The sequence below is a fragment of the Triticum dicoccoides genome, chromosome 4A, assembly GCF_002162155.2.
Source record: "Triticum dicoccoides isolate Atlit2015 ecotype Zavitan chromosome 4A, WEW_v2.0, whole genome shotgun sequence".
In the NCBI taxonomy this organism is placed as follows: domain Eukaryota; kingdom Viridiplantae; phylum Streptophyta; class Magnoliopsida; order Poales; family Poaceae; genus Triticum; species Triticum dicoccoides.
Window position 1 is genome coordinate 502,137,185 of NC_041386.1, and position 13,805 is coordinate 502,150,989.

A 13,805-nucleotide genomic window follows, 5' to 3' on the forward strand; every position below is an offset into this window, starting at 1 on the left:
AAATAATAATAACAATTACTCCCTCCATAAAGAAATGTAATTATAATAGTAATAATAACAATTACATTTTTATATTTCTTTACGGAGGGAGTATTGTTTTTGATATAACAATACCGAAAATCAAGTAATAACAGATACATAAGTTATACCATGTAGAATACCTTGTATTGCTACTCACGTGGCAGCTTTACATGGCAAGAGCGTTAGAGTGCTTTTGCCAACAAGCATGCTACTAGTGAACAAATCTTAATTGTATATACTGTACACCACAAGCTAGGATTTGCTAAGCACGCAGGCAATTCACCTACTGTTTTCCCCCTCGTCAAAAAAGAAGAAGAGAAACACACCCATAACAAGTTTGTTCAAGCCTCACCCGCCAAAAAAGAAGAAGTTCAAGCCATATATCAATCTGAATGAGTCCGGAACAGTTTCATGAGACCATAGGTGACCGCCATCGCCACCAATCCTCCCAGCGCGGCCCTCAGCCCGGCCCGCCCCCCTGGAGCGCGGCCCTGCACCGCCCCGAGGGCGCCGAACGCCGCCAAGGCCAGAGTCGCCGTCGCGACGACCACGGCGACCCGCACCCCGTAGCTTGTCACGAACCACGCCGCGAGCAGCGGGATGGCCGCGCCGGCCGCGAAGGACAGCGCCGAGGCCGCCGACGCGTGGCACGGGTTCGGCAGCCCGGCCCGGTCCGCCGGGTACCCGCGCGCCTCCTCGAGCCGCTGGAGCCCGGCCAGCTCCACGTCCAGCTGCGCGTGGACCGACACGTACTCGCCGATGGCCATGCTGCAGGCGCCGGCGACGAGGCCCGCCACGCCCGACAGGAGCGCCGCCCGTGGGTCGGCGGGTCGCGCCGCGCCGATGCCGAGCATGAGCGCTGAGGTGGAGACGAGGCCATCGCTTGCGCCGAGGACGGCGGCGCGCAGCCACTGCCCCTGCTGTGACGGCAGCGACATGGCGTCGTGGGTGGCCGTGGCTACGCAGACGGTGCAGAGTTTCATGGCCTCCGGCGCGGGGGTTGGGCCGAGCTCTGCTACAGCGAGCTTGGTGTCATTGTCGGTGGCCATTTTATGTGGGAGCAGAGGCGTGCGACTGCCACACGCACAAAAGCATACGAGAGTGTGGCGAACACAAGACCCCGTATATATACCGACGAGGCAGTAGAGCAGCGAGGCGATTATATGTGAAGGTAACATCTGTAGCAGTATCTGTAGTGATGCACAATGTGACGTCTCCTTAGGAATAACAAGGATTTACATACATAGTCATTTTCACTATCTAGGTATGGTCATATGCACAGTTTATGTGCTTTTGACATCATTTAATTTTTCGTACGTATTTGTTCTGGTGTTCTTAGGAAATGTGGGAATTAGATGTTTCTTACTGTATTGCATATACTTTCAGATTTTTTTTTCTGTTCGAAAAGGCTTAAGGCCATAAATTAAGTATCAGAAGTACTTACAAACACACCCTTACAGAAAAAAATTACATCAAAATTCTTAATGGTGCTAAAGTCTTCTTCCTCCGGCATCCACCGGCAATGCCTCGTGAACAAAGCTCGATGCAGCCTCTGGGCCTCCGCCTCAACGAAGCAAACTTGTTTAAACCCATGAGCTTGTAGAAGTGGTGGCCATGAAGCCATCTATGTAGGTCAGAAGACGTCTGTCCGGGATCTACGTCGCAAATCGCCGTCTGCAGAAGAAGAGGCCGAAAGAGCATGTAAATACTCCAAAGAACACGAAAGCCGATCAAATTGAGATGGATCAATCGGTCACCAAAGCTGACCGGTTGTCGTGCCAGAAAAGGGCCTTCTTCCTGGGTGTGGAGTTTCTAATCTCGAGCTAATGCTCCTGGATGAACGGTGAATTCAAAAAAATAGACTTTTTTCATAAAATTATGAAATTTTGTGTGGCAAACTTTAAGAAATGTTTGAATTGCATGTAAGTTTCGTCATGAAATCACATTGATGGAAGGCGTGATAAAAAAACAAAATCCATTCTCTCAAAATGTTACTTTCAAACGCATTTTGGACCTTTTTTTTTTGCAACGACTTCCACCAATGTGATTTTGTGATAAAAATTTGTAGGCACTTCAAACAATTCTTAAAGTTTGCCAAAAAAAAAATCAAGATTTTTTTATATATTTTTTATTTTACTGTTCATCCATGGCATTTGAGTTCGAGATTAGAAGGGTACTTTCATTTCCTATCCCTCAAAGTAATATCCGTGAATGCACAAATCCATGTTGTTTTTGTTGCAGATGGGCTTCAATTCCCCGCCCAAAGGAAATGGTAGCAGCATTATTGTTTTAGAGCATCTTCAACAGGTGCCGAACGTGGCGCGCGTAAAAAATAGCTTTAGCGTGCGCCTATCGCTTGGTTTGACGCGGCGCGCAGCGACCGCTCCAGCAGCCGCGCTAAAATGCAGCGCGCGCGCGCCGCTCCAGCAGCGCGCAAAAAATGCAGCACGCGCGCTCATTCTATAAACTAGAAATGTAGGCATTGAAAGCATAAAAACTAGATAGATTGCATAGATTTTAAACGATACAAAGGTATTTTACATCGAAAACATAGATTGCATAATAACAAAAACGACAAACGATAAAAAACGAGATAGATTGCATAAAAAAAACTACTCTAAGTCGCTATCATCATCACCATTATCATCCTCAGCGGTGTCGTCCGAGGTATCTAGCCAGATGTCCAGTCACCGATCATCGTCCCGCGTGAAGAACGACTGCCCACCTGCTGCAACGAGATCGGACTGCGCATTCGCCAACGCCTTCCGCCGACGCATGTCCAACCGCTACTCCCGGCGCCTTTGCGTGTCCTTCTCGCGGCGCCTTGCCCAGTATACCTGCTCGTAGGCGACGTCCTCCGGGTAGCGCCGGCGCCACTCCGCCATGACCTGCTCGTCCTCCTGGGCGACGAGGAGGCGGCGCTGCCGCTCGGCGTGCTCCGCACGGTCTTGCGCCGTGTTCAGACGAGGCGGCGGGGCGACGTCGAGCGCCTGCTGGAGCGTGTACACATCTTGGAAGTTCATCTGGCCGCGCGGCCGGCCTAGGCGCCACGCCGCCGCCTCGTACGCGTGGGCGGCCTCGTGCGCCGTCCGGTAGGTGCCGAGGCCGAGCCGGAGATCGCCGGAGCGTATCTCCGAGTAGTAGCCGCCGTTGGGGCGTAGGCGGACACCGCGGTAGCCGAACGCTCCTCGACGGCGCGGCGGCATGGCGGCGCGGCGGTGGCGGGGCGCTGGAGCGGTGGAGGCGCGTCGGTGGCGGGGCGCTGGAGCGGCGCGTGGCAGAGAGGGAGAGGAAGAGGAGAAGAGGAGGCGTGGAGAAGGCGCGTGGCGCGCGCCGCACTTTATAGGCGCGCCGGAAGCGGTGCGCAAAAAATGACGCGCGAGCTGGCGCCTTTTCGCGCGCGCGCAAACGGTTCCCGCGCGCGCGAGTTTCCCGCCGTTGCTGGAGCGCGGCATAACGCCCCGCACGCATTAAAAGCTGGGTTTACCGCGCGCGCGTCGTTTGGCACGGCCATTGGAGATGCTTTTACTGGAGCTTGATGATGTCCAAACTAAGGTACCCTTGCCTAATTATAAAAAACAAGTTAATTATGGATTTTGGTACTATCTATGTACACATAGACATATCGTTTGGATATCATATTGAAAAGAACAAGCGGTCAAAGATTCACAACCGAAGACCAATACCAACTCAGATGTCCAAGACGACGTCTGCCTTGGTTGATCACTATCGGTCTCCCGTTTCCGCGGGAATGAACGTCGACCCGGTGGAAACTCCTATCCAAGAGTTTTGTAAGAACTTGGAATCTTGGATTGTCTTGCCTTGTTTCTTACACGCGTGGCTGGCAACCTGGCAGTAGCACTGGAGTAGGACAAGCAATGCTTTGAGTCATCGGTAAAATCGGAGGCGCCCTGCTGCTTCAACAGGAGAGGTTACCTCCTACATATAAACAACTCAACGTCTTGGGTTGTCTTTCTCTTCCGGCAATGCAGACACCGATGTTGTAGTAGAAAATTGCTTGGAACGCTGAACTACCAGATTCCATAGAAAAAATGTAGTCCCTCTGTAACGAAATATAAGAGTATTTGTATATTTCTTTACGGAGGGAGAAAAGTGACCTAAACACTTTTATTTTTCTTTACAGAGGAAGTAACGAAGAATTGCACATCAACTTCAAGAAAACTTAGGGTTCCTTTGCCTCTCGCCGACACCCTCGCCGGCCCGCCTCGTCTCCGGTGGCTTTAGGACCATGGCAGCGCGGTGGATCCCGGCCCTTACTGGCGTGAGGGCTCCGTTTTTAATTGTTTCTTCAACTTTTGTTAGGGTTTGTGTCCTGCTCAGGAAGACGAGACGGTGGCGGCTCCCTGAAGATGGAATAAGGTTCTCCCCGCCTAGCCCCCGTTCCGGTGGTGTGTCTAGCATCGTCGGTGGGCGTGTGGAGATGTGTCTTCGGCGGATCTATCGTTTGTGGATTTGCTCGGATCTGGTCGTAATTCGTCTACGTTTGTATTTTTTCAGATTGGATCCCTCCGATCTACGCTACTCTTTATCGGCGGCGGTTGTTATTCTGTTGCGCTGGTTCTATGGGACATTAGCACTGTTGAAATATATTGCCCACCTTCCTCCATCAGTTTAGACTTTTGAATGAGTTGGCTGGTGCATGAATTCAATATGGTATCAGAGCCAAGAGGTCTTGAGTTCCCCACCTCACTCCATTAGTTCAGACTTTTGGATGAGTTAACTGATGCATGAATTCAATAAGCACGACGACTTCCCGACTGTCTACTACAAGTTTTGCCCGGCTCCGGCGGGGGAGGGGCGATGACGGTGGTGCCCTTCGGCTCGCTTTAGTGCTTGTAGTCGTCGCTATGTGATCTATGGACATGGGTGTAATTTTTATTATTTTTGATGTTCATTGTATTGCCATGATTGAAGATGAATAGATTGAAAGTTTTCTAAAAAGAAAAACTTCAGTATGTAACATCTACATGTATCTCACCAAAAAAAACATGTATGCCATATTTATTTTGAATGAAGATACATAGTATAAATGGAACTCTATTTTTCTTGTGGGTAAAGTCTCTATTTTTTGGCAGAGGTAATATCTCTTTTTGGAAAGAGAGAACACTAAATCCGTGAAGAATATTTTCTATTTTATTTTAACTTTCTACTACTCTCCTTCATTTGACACTACAACAGGGTTCCAGACAGTTCAGACTCCCTACTGCTCGTCTTCATTTGAGACCGTTGGAGGCCGTTTTTGTCCGGACAAGTAGATAAAGAAAATACTTTCTTTAAAGTTGAATCAGTGACAAGTAATATGAACCCGAGGGAGTACCTTATTGGGTTCAATCTACTTGAGGGCACATATCTGCCACGTGGGATCCGAATGGCAAATATAATTCGGCAGCCAATAATTTTATCACAGTGAAAAATGTGCATGTTTCTCATACAGTTATATGAACAGCTCTGTTATTATGGATATCTTCCGCCAGACAGCTGCTAGGTTGTAGCTTGCTCCTTGCTAGACGAGGGGCTAACTTAGCTGCTCACTTGAGATTACAACTACACCTATCTGCTTAGCCCGCAAAAAAAACACCTATCTTCTCTACTGCTTATAAACGCACGAATTTGATGAATTCAAATGTTTTGTGCCATCCAACCATCTATTCCCTCCGTTCCAAATTACTCATCGCAGAAATTAATGTATCTAGAACTAAAATACATCTAGATACATCCATACTGTTGACATCAGTTTTTGGCACGGTCAAGAATTTATTTAAGAAGACCTCAAATGAAGAAGTGATCTACATGAAAGAATTACGTATTATTAATATGAATATCTTTGAAGTTTGGGTCATCGCCGTCCGATTTCATCTCGAAGGCCGAAACTATGCTCAAAGTATTAAGATCTTATATTCAGAGTACAGTTTGACCGATTAAGCCTCCAAGACGACCTCAAATGGAAAAATGATCTACAGGGGTTGTCTTTGTCTCGTCGAAACGATCGATTTTTATATAAAAATCGTCCAAATCCAAATTCATATGCAAAAGTTAAAGCACTTGGAGTGCAGCTCTGTCACGAGGCGAGATGTGGCGCGCCCCACCAGACACATGTCTGATGGGTAGCGCGAGGGAATAGCCTGTTTTGCGCGACCGATTTGACCCTCAAGATGACCTCTGATAAAAAAAACCTTGAACATGAAAGTTGTTCGTCTCGTCGAAACGGTCAAGATATTAGGCTCGTTTTCATCTGAGATCGTTTACCACCACAAAAAATACCCGCAAGGTGCAGCCAGTTTAAACCGAACAGTTTTGGAAAGTTCGGATAAAACCAATCCGAATTTGACTAGGGTTTTGGACGTGAATCCAAGCCTTTTCCTTGCACGGGAAGTCCAGCCGCCTCTTATATATCTAAGGGGTGACGGCCGATTGAACAACACACAATCGATCAATTCATCTACCACTTTTTATCTTTTATATTTTCTCCTTAACCCTAGTTCTTCTTCTTCCTCGTTCTTCGCCTGTTCTTCTTGTTGCAGGGTGGTGAACCTTGAGGCCCTAGGGGTGATCAGGTCGACCTAGGGCAGCCCATAGCCGCCGCGCGCCCTGACGGGGTCCCTCCCGGGCGCGTGGGGTTTCGGGTCATCAAAAGCGCCCGTCGGATTGCCTGCGTACCGCGCTTCCGGACGGGTCTTCTTCGACGTGAGCTGCGGTGCATCACCCCCGGCGTCGAGGGTACATGGTGACATGTTCGTGTGCGAACACGCTTTTTGGCGACTCCGTTGGGGACGAAGATTTGAACGGTCTCCGGCCCGTTCTTGCTACGAAGAGATCGTCATCTAGGGTTTGACATCTACGAAGGTAATATGAATACCCAATTCACTTATGTAGATGCAAATAATGCATATGTTGTTGGTAGATCATCTAATGAGCATAATGTATCGGCTAGCCCTAGTTTTATCAATCATGTATCTAATTATGTGCAACGGTTCAGAATAATCTTCATGCTTCAACTTCATAGAATTTTAGCAACATGCAACATATGTATCCCAACTCCCATGCATCGGCAACCCCACAAATTTATATGCTGATGAATAACATGATGAGTTTGGTTAATCAAGTTGAGACACCCTATGTAGGAACTTCCAATGGTATGCAACAAAGTGTTTCAAGTTTTATTCATCGGCAAATAACTTGTAGTATGTTAATCCAAACATGCCGGTGGATCGGGGAATTGGCCATGTTACTACTAGTTATTTGGCCAATTAGCCTCAACCATCATATGATACACCTCATGTTAGTAATTTTTCAGCACCGCATGCAACTGTAGATGTTCATAATTCGGCCCCGCATCTTCATGGTCATAGCCGAGTAAGTGAAAATTTTACAGGAACACATGTGCCGTCATCAAATACTGTAGCATATAATGCATACTCTACGCAATTTGAGAATTTCGGCAACACTCGCGAATCATTACCGAAAGAATCTGAAAGTATTGTGGAGCAATCTCTTCCGGAAGCGGCTGTGGCTGCATTAAAAAAGAGATTGGCACAAAACAAGAGGATTAGTGCTCTTTGCCTTGAACAATATGAAAAGGGGTTGTTTCGTGATTATGCTGCAATAAAGGCTAGAGTTTTGCAAGAAGATGAAACTTCATCAATCGATAGAATTGGCGAGAGAGCATATCGTTATACAGAAGTGTATACACCTCCACCTAGTACCGCAGCATATTATACACCCCCTACAAAGTTGCAAAATTTTGGCAACACTAATAGTTCATTGCCGAAAGATCCTAAAAGCATTGGGGGGCAAACTACACTAGAGCGGGCTGAAATTGAGAGGGGAGTTAAAGCTTTGCACGATAGGGTGCAAGTACTTCGCCAAGAGAGAATTGATAGGGAATTAGCTCAAAGAAAATAAGCCTTGCCAATTGATATAACCGGTGAAAAGAATGATGATTCAGAAACTAAAAGTGCTTCGGTTGAAAAAGCCGAATCAAGTTATATATATTCCGAATCCATCAATTCGAAAGAGGAAAACATTATTGAGAAAGGGCATAGAAAGTATAGCAAGACAACCATACTTGATTTTTCTGAAGTTAATGGAACCTACTTCCTGCTTTATGAATTCCGTGCCGTAGAAATTGACAAGCCTCAAGGACAAGAGCAAGTAGCCAAACAAGGTTCGGCTGATAAGGATCTTCAAGGTAATGATGCACGAAATAAAGAAAAAGAAGATGAAAAGGCGTTGGAGAGTCATCCAAAGATGAAGCTAGATATTGTTCAAGTCACACCACCATCATGCTCTCCCAGCGTATTTGAAGAGGTATGCATAGCGAGTAATTTACTATTTTCAGATTTGGTCGCGACTTCATTATTGATCCATCTATAAGAAATATTCTCATAAGTAATTTTGAAAGACCAATGAAGAAGGGTAATTTACTTGTTAGCAATAAAGTTGTTATGGAACATATCGGTCAACCCATTGCACCATTTATAAAGACCGATAATGACTTATTGTTACAGCCAAAGCTTTCCCCGTTGCTTTGTCTAAAGTTCATATCTAGTTGGGTAGCTTTGCTTATTTCGTACTTGGCTTCCACTTGGTCTCAACTGAGACATGTATGTTCTAAATATCTTTGTGTCAGAAATTTAAAGCCAAGGTTAAATTCTATTGAGAAAACCGATGCAAATATAATACCTTATCCAAAGACATCGGATATAGAGTGGAAAACACAATGCATAGCCGAATGGAGAGATTCCAAATCTGAACCATTCGTTTCCCTATCTCCAAAGCCGTTCACACAGTAAGATCGGCTAGAAAACAAGAAGTATACCTTCAATTCAAGCATGTGGGTTTAAATTATTGATTTGTTGCTGAAAAATAATTACATTACAATTCTTGCTCACCATGTTAAGCCATCAATCCAAGGACGAATGTATTGTAAGTTGCATGATTCATTCAAGCATAATTTTGAGGATTGCAACATGTTTCGTCAAATAGTTAAATCGGCCATTGAAAAAGGACGATTGAAGTTTGTTGAGACACCAAGAGATGACCGGTCTATTCCGATTTGTCCCGATGGCAAAAAGTTTTTGCATCGGCTGCTTCAAGCTGATCCATTTAAAGAGAAGGTAAAAACTACAGGTGATGGGATCAAGTTTTCAAGTAAAGAAGTTGTTGAAGAGCATAATGAACATAATCTTAAGGGCGAGAATTCCATCGAAGCTACAATGGAGACGCCAAGGACTGGGGGCAGCAAGCAAATCCAATGATCGATGAAAGCAAACCAAAAGAAAACAAAGGCTGAAATAAGCGCAAGTGTAAAAGATCAAAAATCACCTTTGCTGAACTATTGGAGAAATATCAAAATAAGAGTGAAGAGAAGAATGCATATCGGCCCAATCATGCAAAGAAACCAAGATCACCCCCAAGGCACAAATATGAGGATCGGTATTGGCAAAGTGAGAATTTTAATGCAACATATTCGTATCCTTATGTTGGGCCGCCAATGCCAATGCTGTGGGTGCCTCCCTATGCTCATGTAGATCCATATCCATCATGGGACATGTATGATACAAGGGCACATTCTCTATCTTATTTTAGACCATCTCACCAATATTATGCAGTTCCGAGAAGATCAACATTTGAACAATCACATGTTAGAGACCGCTTCAATCATAAGGAATCGGTCCAGAGCTCAAGGAAGAAGAAAGAGGTGGTCAAGCAAGTTTACCATGTTAAAAGAGATGGTCGTAAGAGTGCAACTTCAGATTTGATTGTTGGGGAACGTAGTAATTTCAAAAAAAAATCCTACGCACACGCAAGATCATGGTGATGCATAGCAACGAGAGGGGAGAGTGTTGTCCATGTACCCTTGTAGACTGAAAGCGGAAGCGTTAGCACAACGCGGTTGATGTAGTCGTATGTCTTCACGGCCCGACCGATCAAGCACCGAAACTACGTCACCTCCGAGTTCTAGCACACGTTCAGCTCAATGACGATCCCCGGACTCCGATCCAGCAGAATGTCGGGGAAGAGTTTCGTCAGCACGACGGTGTGGTGACGATCTTGATGTTCTACTGTCGCAGGGCTTCGCCTAAGCACCACTACAATATTATCGAGGACTATGGTGGAGGGGGGCACCGCACACGGCTAAGAGATCAATGATCAACTGTTGTGTCTCTGGGGTGCCCCCCTGCCCCCGTATATAAAGGAGCAAGGGAGGGAGGCGGCCGACCTAGGAGGAGGGCGCGCCAAGGGGGGAGTCCTACTCCCACCGGGAGTAGGACTCCTCCTTCCCTTGTTGGAGTAGGAGAGAAGGAAAGAGGGGGAGAGGAACAAGGAAAAGTGGGCTGCACCCCTTGTCCAATTCGGACCAAGGGGGGGGGGCCTCCTTCCTTTTGGCCTCTCTCCTCTATTCCCGTATGGCCCAATAAGGCCCATATACTCCCCGACGAATTCCCGTAACTCTCCGGTACTCCGAAAAATACCTGAATCACTCGGAACCTTTCCGATGTCCGAATATAGTCGTCCAATATATCGATCTTTACGTCTGACCATTTCGAGACTCCTCGTCATGCCCCTGATCTCATCCGGGACTCCAAACTCCTTCGGTACATCAAAACTCATAATATAACTGTCATCCAAACCTTAAGCGTGCGGACCCTACGGGTTCGAGAACTATGTAGACATGACCGAGACACGTCTCCGGTCAATAAACAATAGCGGAACCTGGATGCTCATATTGGCTCCCACATATTCTACGAAGATCTTTATCGGTCAGACCGCATAACAACATACGTTGTTCCCTTTGTCATCGGTATGTTACTTGCCCGAGATTCGGTCGTCGGTATCTCAATACCTAGTTCAATCTCGTTACCGGCAAGTCTCTTTTACTCGTTCCGTAATACATCATCCTGCAACTAACTTATTAGTTACAATGCTTGCAAGGCTTAAGTGATGTGCATTACCGAGAGGGCCCAGAGATACCTCTTCGACAATTGGAGTGACAAATCCTAATCTCAAAATACGCCAACCCAACAAGTACCTTCGGAGACACCTGTAGAGCACCTTTATAATCACCCAGTTACGTTGTGATGTTTGGTAGCACACAAAGTGTTCCTCCGGTAAACAGGAGTTGCATAATCTCATAGTCATAGGAACATGTATAAGTTATGAAGAAAGCAATAGCAACAAACTAAACGATCAAGTGCTAAGCTAATGGAATGGGTCAAGTCAATCACATCATTCTCCTAATGATGTGATCCCGTTGATCAAATGACAACTCATGTCTATGGCTAGGAAACATAACCATCTTCGATCAACGAGCTAGTCAAGTAGAGGCATACTAGTGACACTCTGTTTGTCTATGTATTCACACATGTATTATGTTTCCGGTTAATACAACTCTAGCATGAATAATAAAGATTTATCATGAAATAAGGAAATAAATAATAACTTTATTATTGCCTCTAGGTCATATTTCCTTCAGTCTCCCACTTGCACTAGAGTCAATAATCTAGTTCACATCGCCATGTGATTTAACATCAATAGTTCACATCACCATGTGATTAACACCCATAGTTCACATCGTCATTTGACCAACACCCAAAGGGTTTACTAGATTCAATAATCTAGCTAGTTCACATCGCTATGTGATTAACGCCCAAAGAGTACTAGGGTGTGATCATGTTTTGCTTGTGAGAGAAGTTTAGTTAACGGGTATGCCACATTCAGATCCGTAAGTATTTTGCAAATTTCTATGTCAACAATGCTCTGCACTAAGCTACTCTAGCTAATTGCTCCCACTTTCAATATGTATCCAGATTGAGACTTTGAGTCATCTGGATCAGTGTCAAAACTTGCATCGACGTAACCCTTTACGATGAACCTTTTGTCACCTCCATAATCGAGAAACATATCCTTATTCCACTAAGGATAATTTTGACCAATGTCCAGTGATCTACTCCTAGATCACTATTGTACTCCCTTCCCAAACTCAGGGCAGGGTATACAATAGGTCTGGTACACAGCATGGCATACTTTATAGAACCTATGGCTGAGGCATAGGGAATGACTTTCATTCTCTCTCTATCTTCTGTCGTGGTCGGGTTTTGAGTCTTACTCAATTTCACACCTTGTAACACAGGCAAGAACTCCTTCTTTGACTGTTCCATTTTGAACTACTTCAAAATCTTGTCAAGGTATGTACTCATTGAAAAACTTATCAAGCGTCTTGATCTATCTCTATAGATCTTGATGCTCAATATGTAAGCAGTTTCACCAAGGTCTTTCTTTGAAAAACTCCTTTCAAACATTCCTTTATGCTTTGCAGAATAATTCTACATTATCTCCGATCAACAATATGTCATTCACATATATTTATCAGAAATGTTGTAGTGCTCCCACTCACTTTCTTGTAAATACAGGCTTCACCGCAAATCTGTATAAAACTATATGCTTTGATCAACTTATCAAAGCGTATATTCCAACTCCGAGATGCTTGCACCAGTCCATAGATGGATCGCTGGAGCTTGCATGTTTTGTTAGCACCTTTAGGATTGACAAAACCTTATGGTTGCATCATATACAACTCTTCTTTAATAAATCCATTAAGGAATGCAGTTTTGTTTATCCATTTGCCAGATTTCATAAAATGCAGCAATTGTTAACATGATTCGGACAGACTTAAGCATAGATACGAGTGAGAAACTCTCATTGTAGTCAACACCTTGAACTTGTCGAAAACCTTTTGCGACAATTCTAGCTTTGTAGATAGTAACACTAATATCACCGTCCATCTTCCTCTTGAAGATCCATTTATTTTTTTATGGCTTGCTGATCATCGAGCAAGTCAACCAAAGTCCACACTTTGTTCTCATACATGGATCCCATCTCAGATTTTATGGCCTCAAGCCATTTTGCAGAATCTGGGCTCATCATCGCTTCCTCATAGTTCATAGGCTCATCATGGTCAAGTAACATGACCTCCAGAACAGGATTACCGTACCACTCTGGTGCGGATCTCACTCTGATTTACCTACAAGGTTCGGTAGTAACTTGATCTGAAGTTTACATGATCATCATCATTAGCTTCCTCACTAATTAGTGTAGTAGTCACAGGAACAGATTTCTGTGATGAACTACTTTCCAATAAGGAAGCAGGTACAGTTACCTCATCAAGTTCTACTTTCCTCCCACTCACTTCTTTCGAGAGGAACTCCTTCTCTAGAAAGGATCCATTCTCAGCAATGAATATCTTGCCTTCGGATCTGTGATAGAAGGTGTACCCAACATTTTCTATTGGGTATCCTATGAAGATGCACTACTCCGATTTGGGTTTGAGCTTATCAGGTTGAAACTTTTTCACATAAGCATTGCAACCTCAAACTTTAAGAAACGACAGCTTAGGTTTCTTGCCAAACCATAGTTCATACGGTGTCGTCTCAATGGATTTAGATGGTGCCCTATTTAATGTGAATGTAGCTGTCTCTAATGCACAACCCCAAAACGATAGTGGTAAATCGGTAAGAGACATCATAGATCGCACCATATCTAATAAAGTACGGTTACGATGTTCGAACACACCATTATACTGTAATGGTGTTCCAGGTGGCGTGAGTAGTGAAACTTTTTCACATTGTTTTAACTGAAGGCCAAACTCGTAACTCAAATATTTTACTTCTGCGATCATATCGTAGATACTTTTATTTTTGTTACGATGATTCTCCACTTCACTATGAAATTCTTTGAACTTTTCAAATGTTTCAAATTTGTGT

At 44.8% G+C, this 13,805-nt stretch overlaps 1 protein-coding gene across 1 annotated transcript; it reads right to left on the minus strand.

Moving 5' to 3' along the window:
* Positions 1–404: 404 nt before the first annotated feature.
* LOC119283585 (vacuolar iron transporter homolog 4-like) lies at positions 405–3,227 on the minus strand. Its single transcript, XM_037563066.1, has 3 exons — positions 2,987–3,227; positions 1,154–1,211; positions 405–1,095 (listed from the first exon to the last, which is right to left on the minus strand). The coding sequence occupies exons 1-3, from the start codon at positions 3,225–3,227 to the stop codon at positions 405–407; spliced, it is 990 nt and encodes a 329-aa protein (XP_037418963.1).
* Between the last annotated feature and the right edge of the window lie 10,578 nt (positions 3,228–13,805).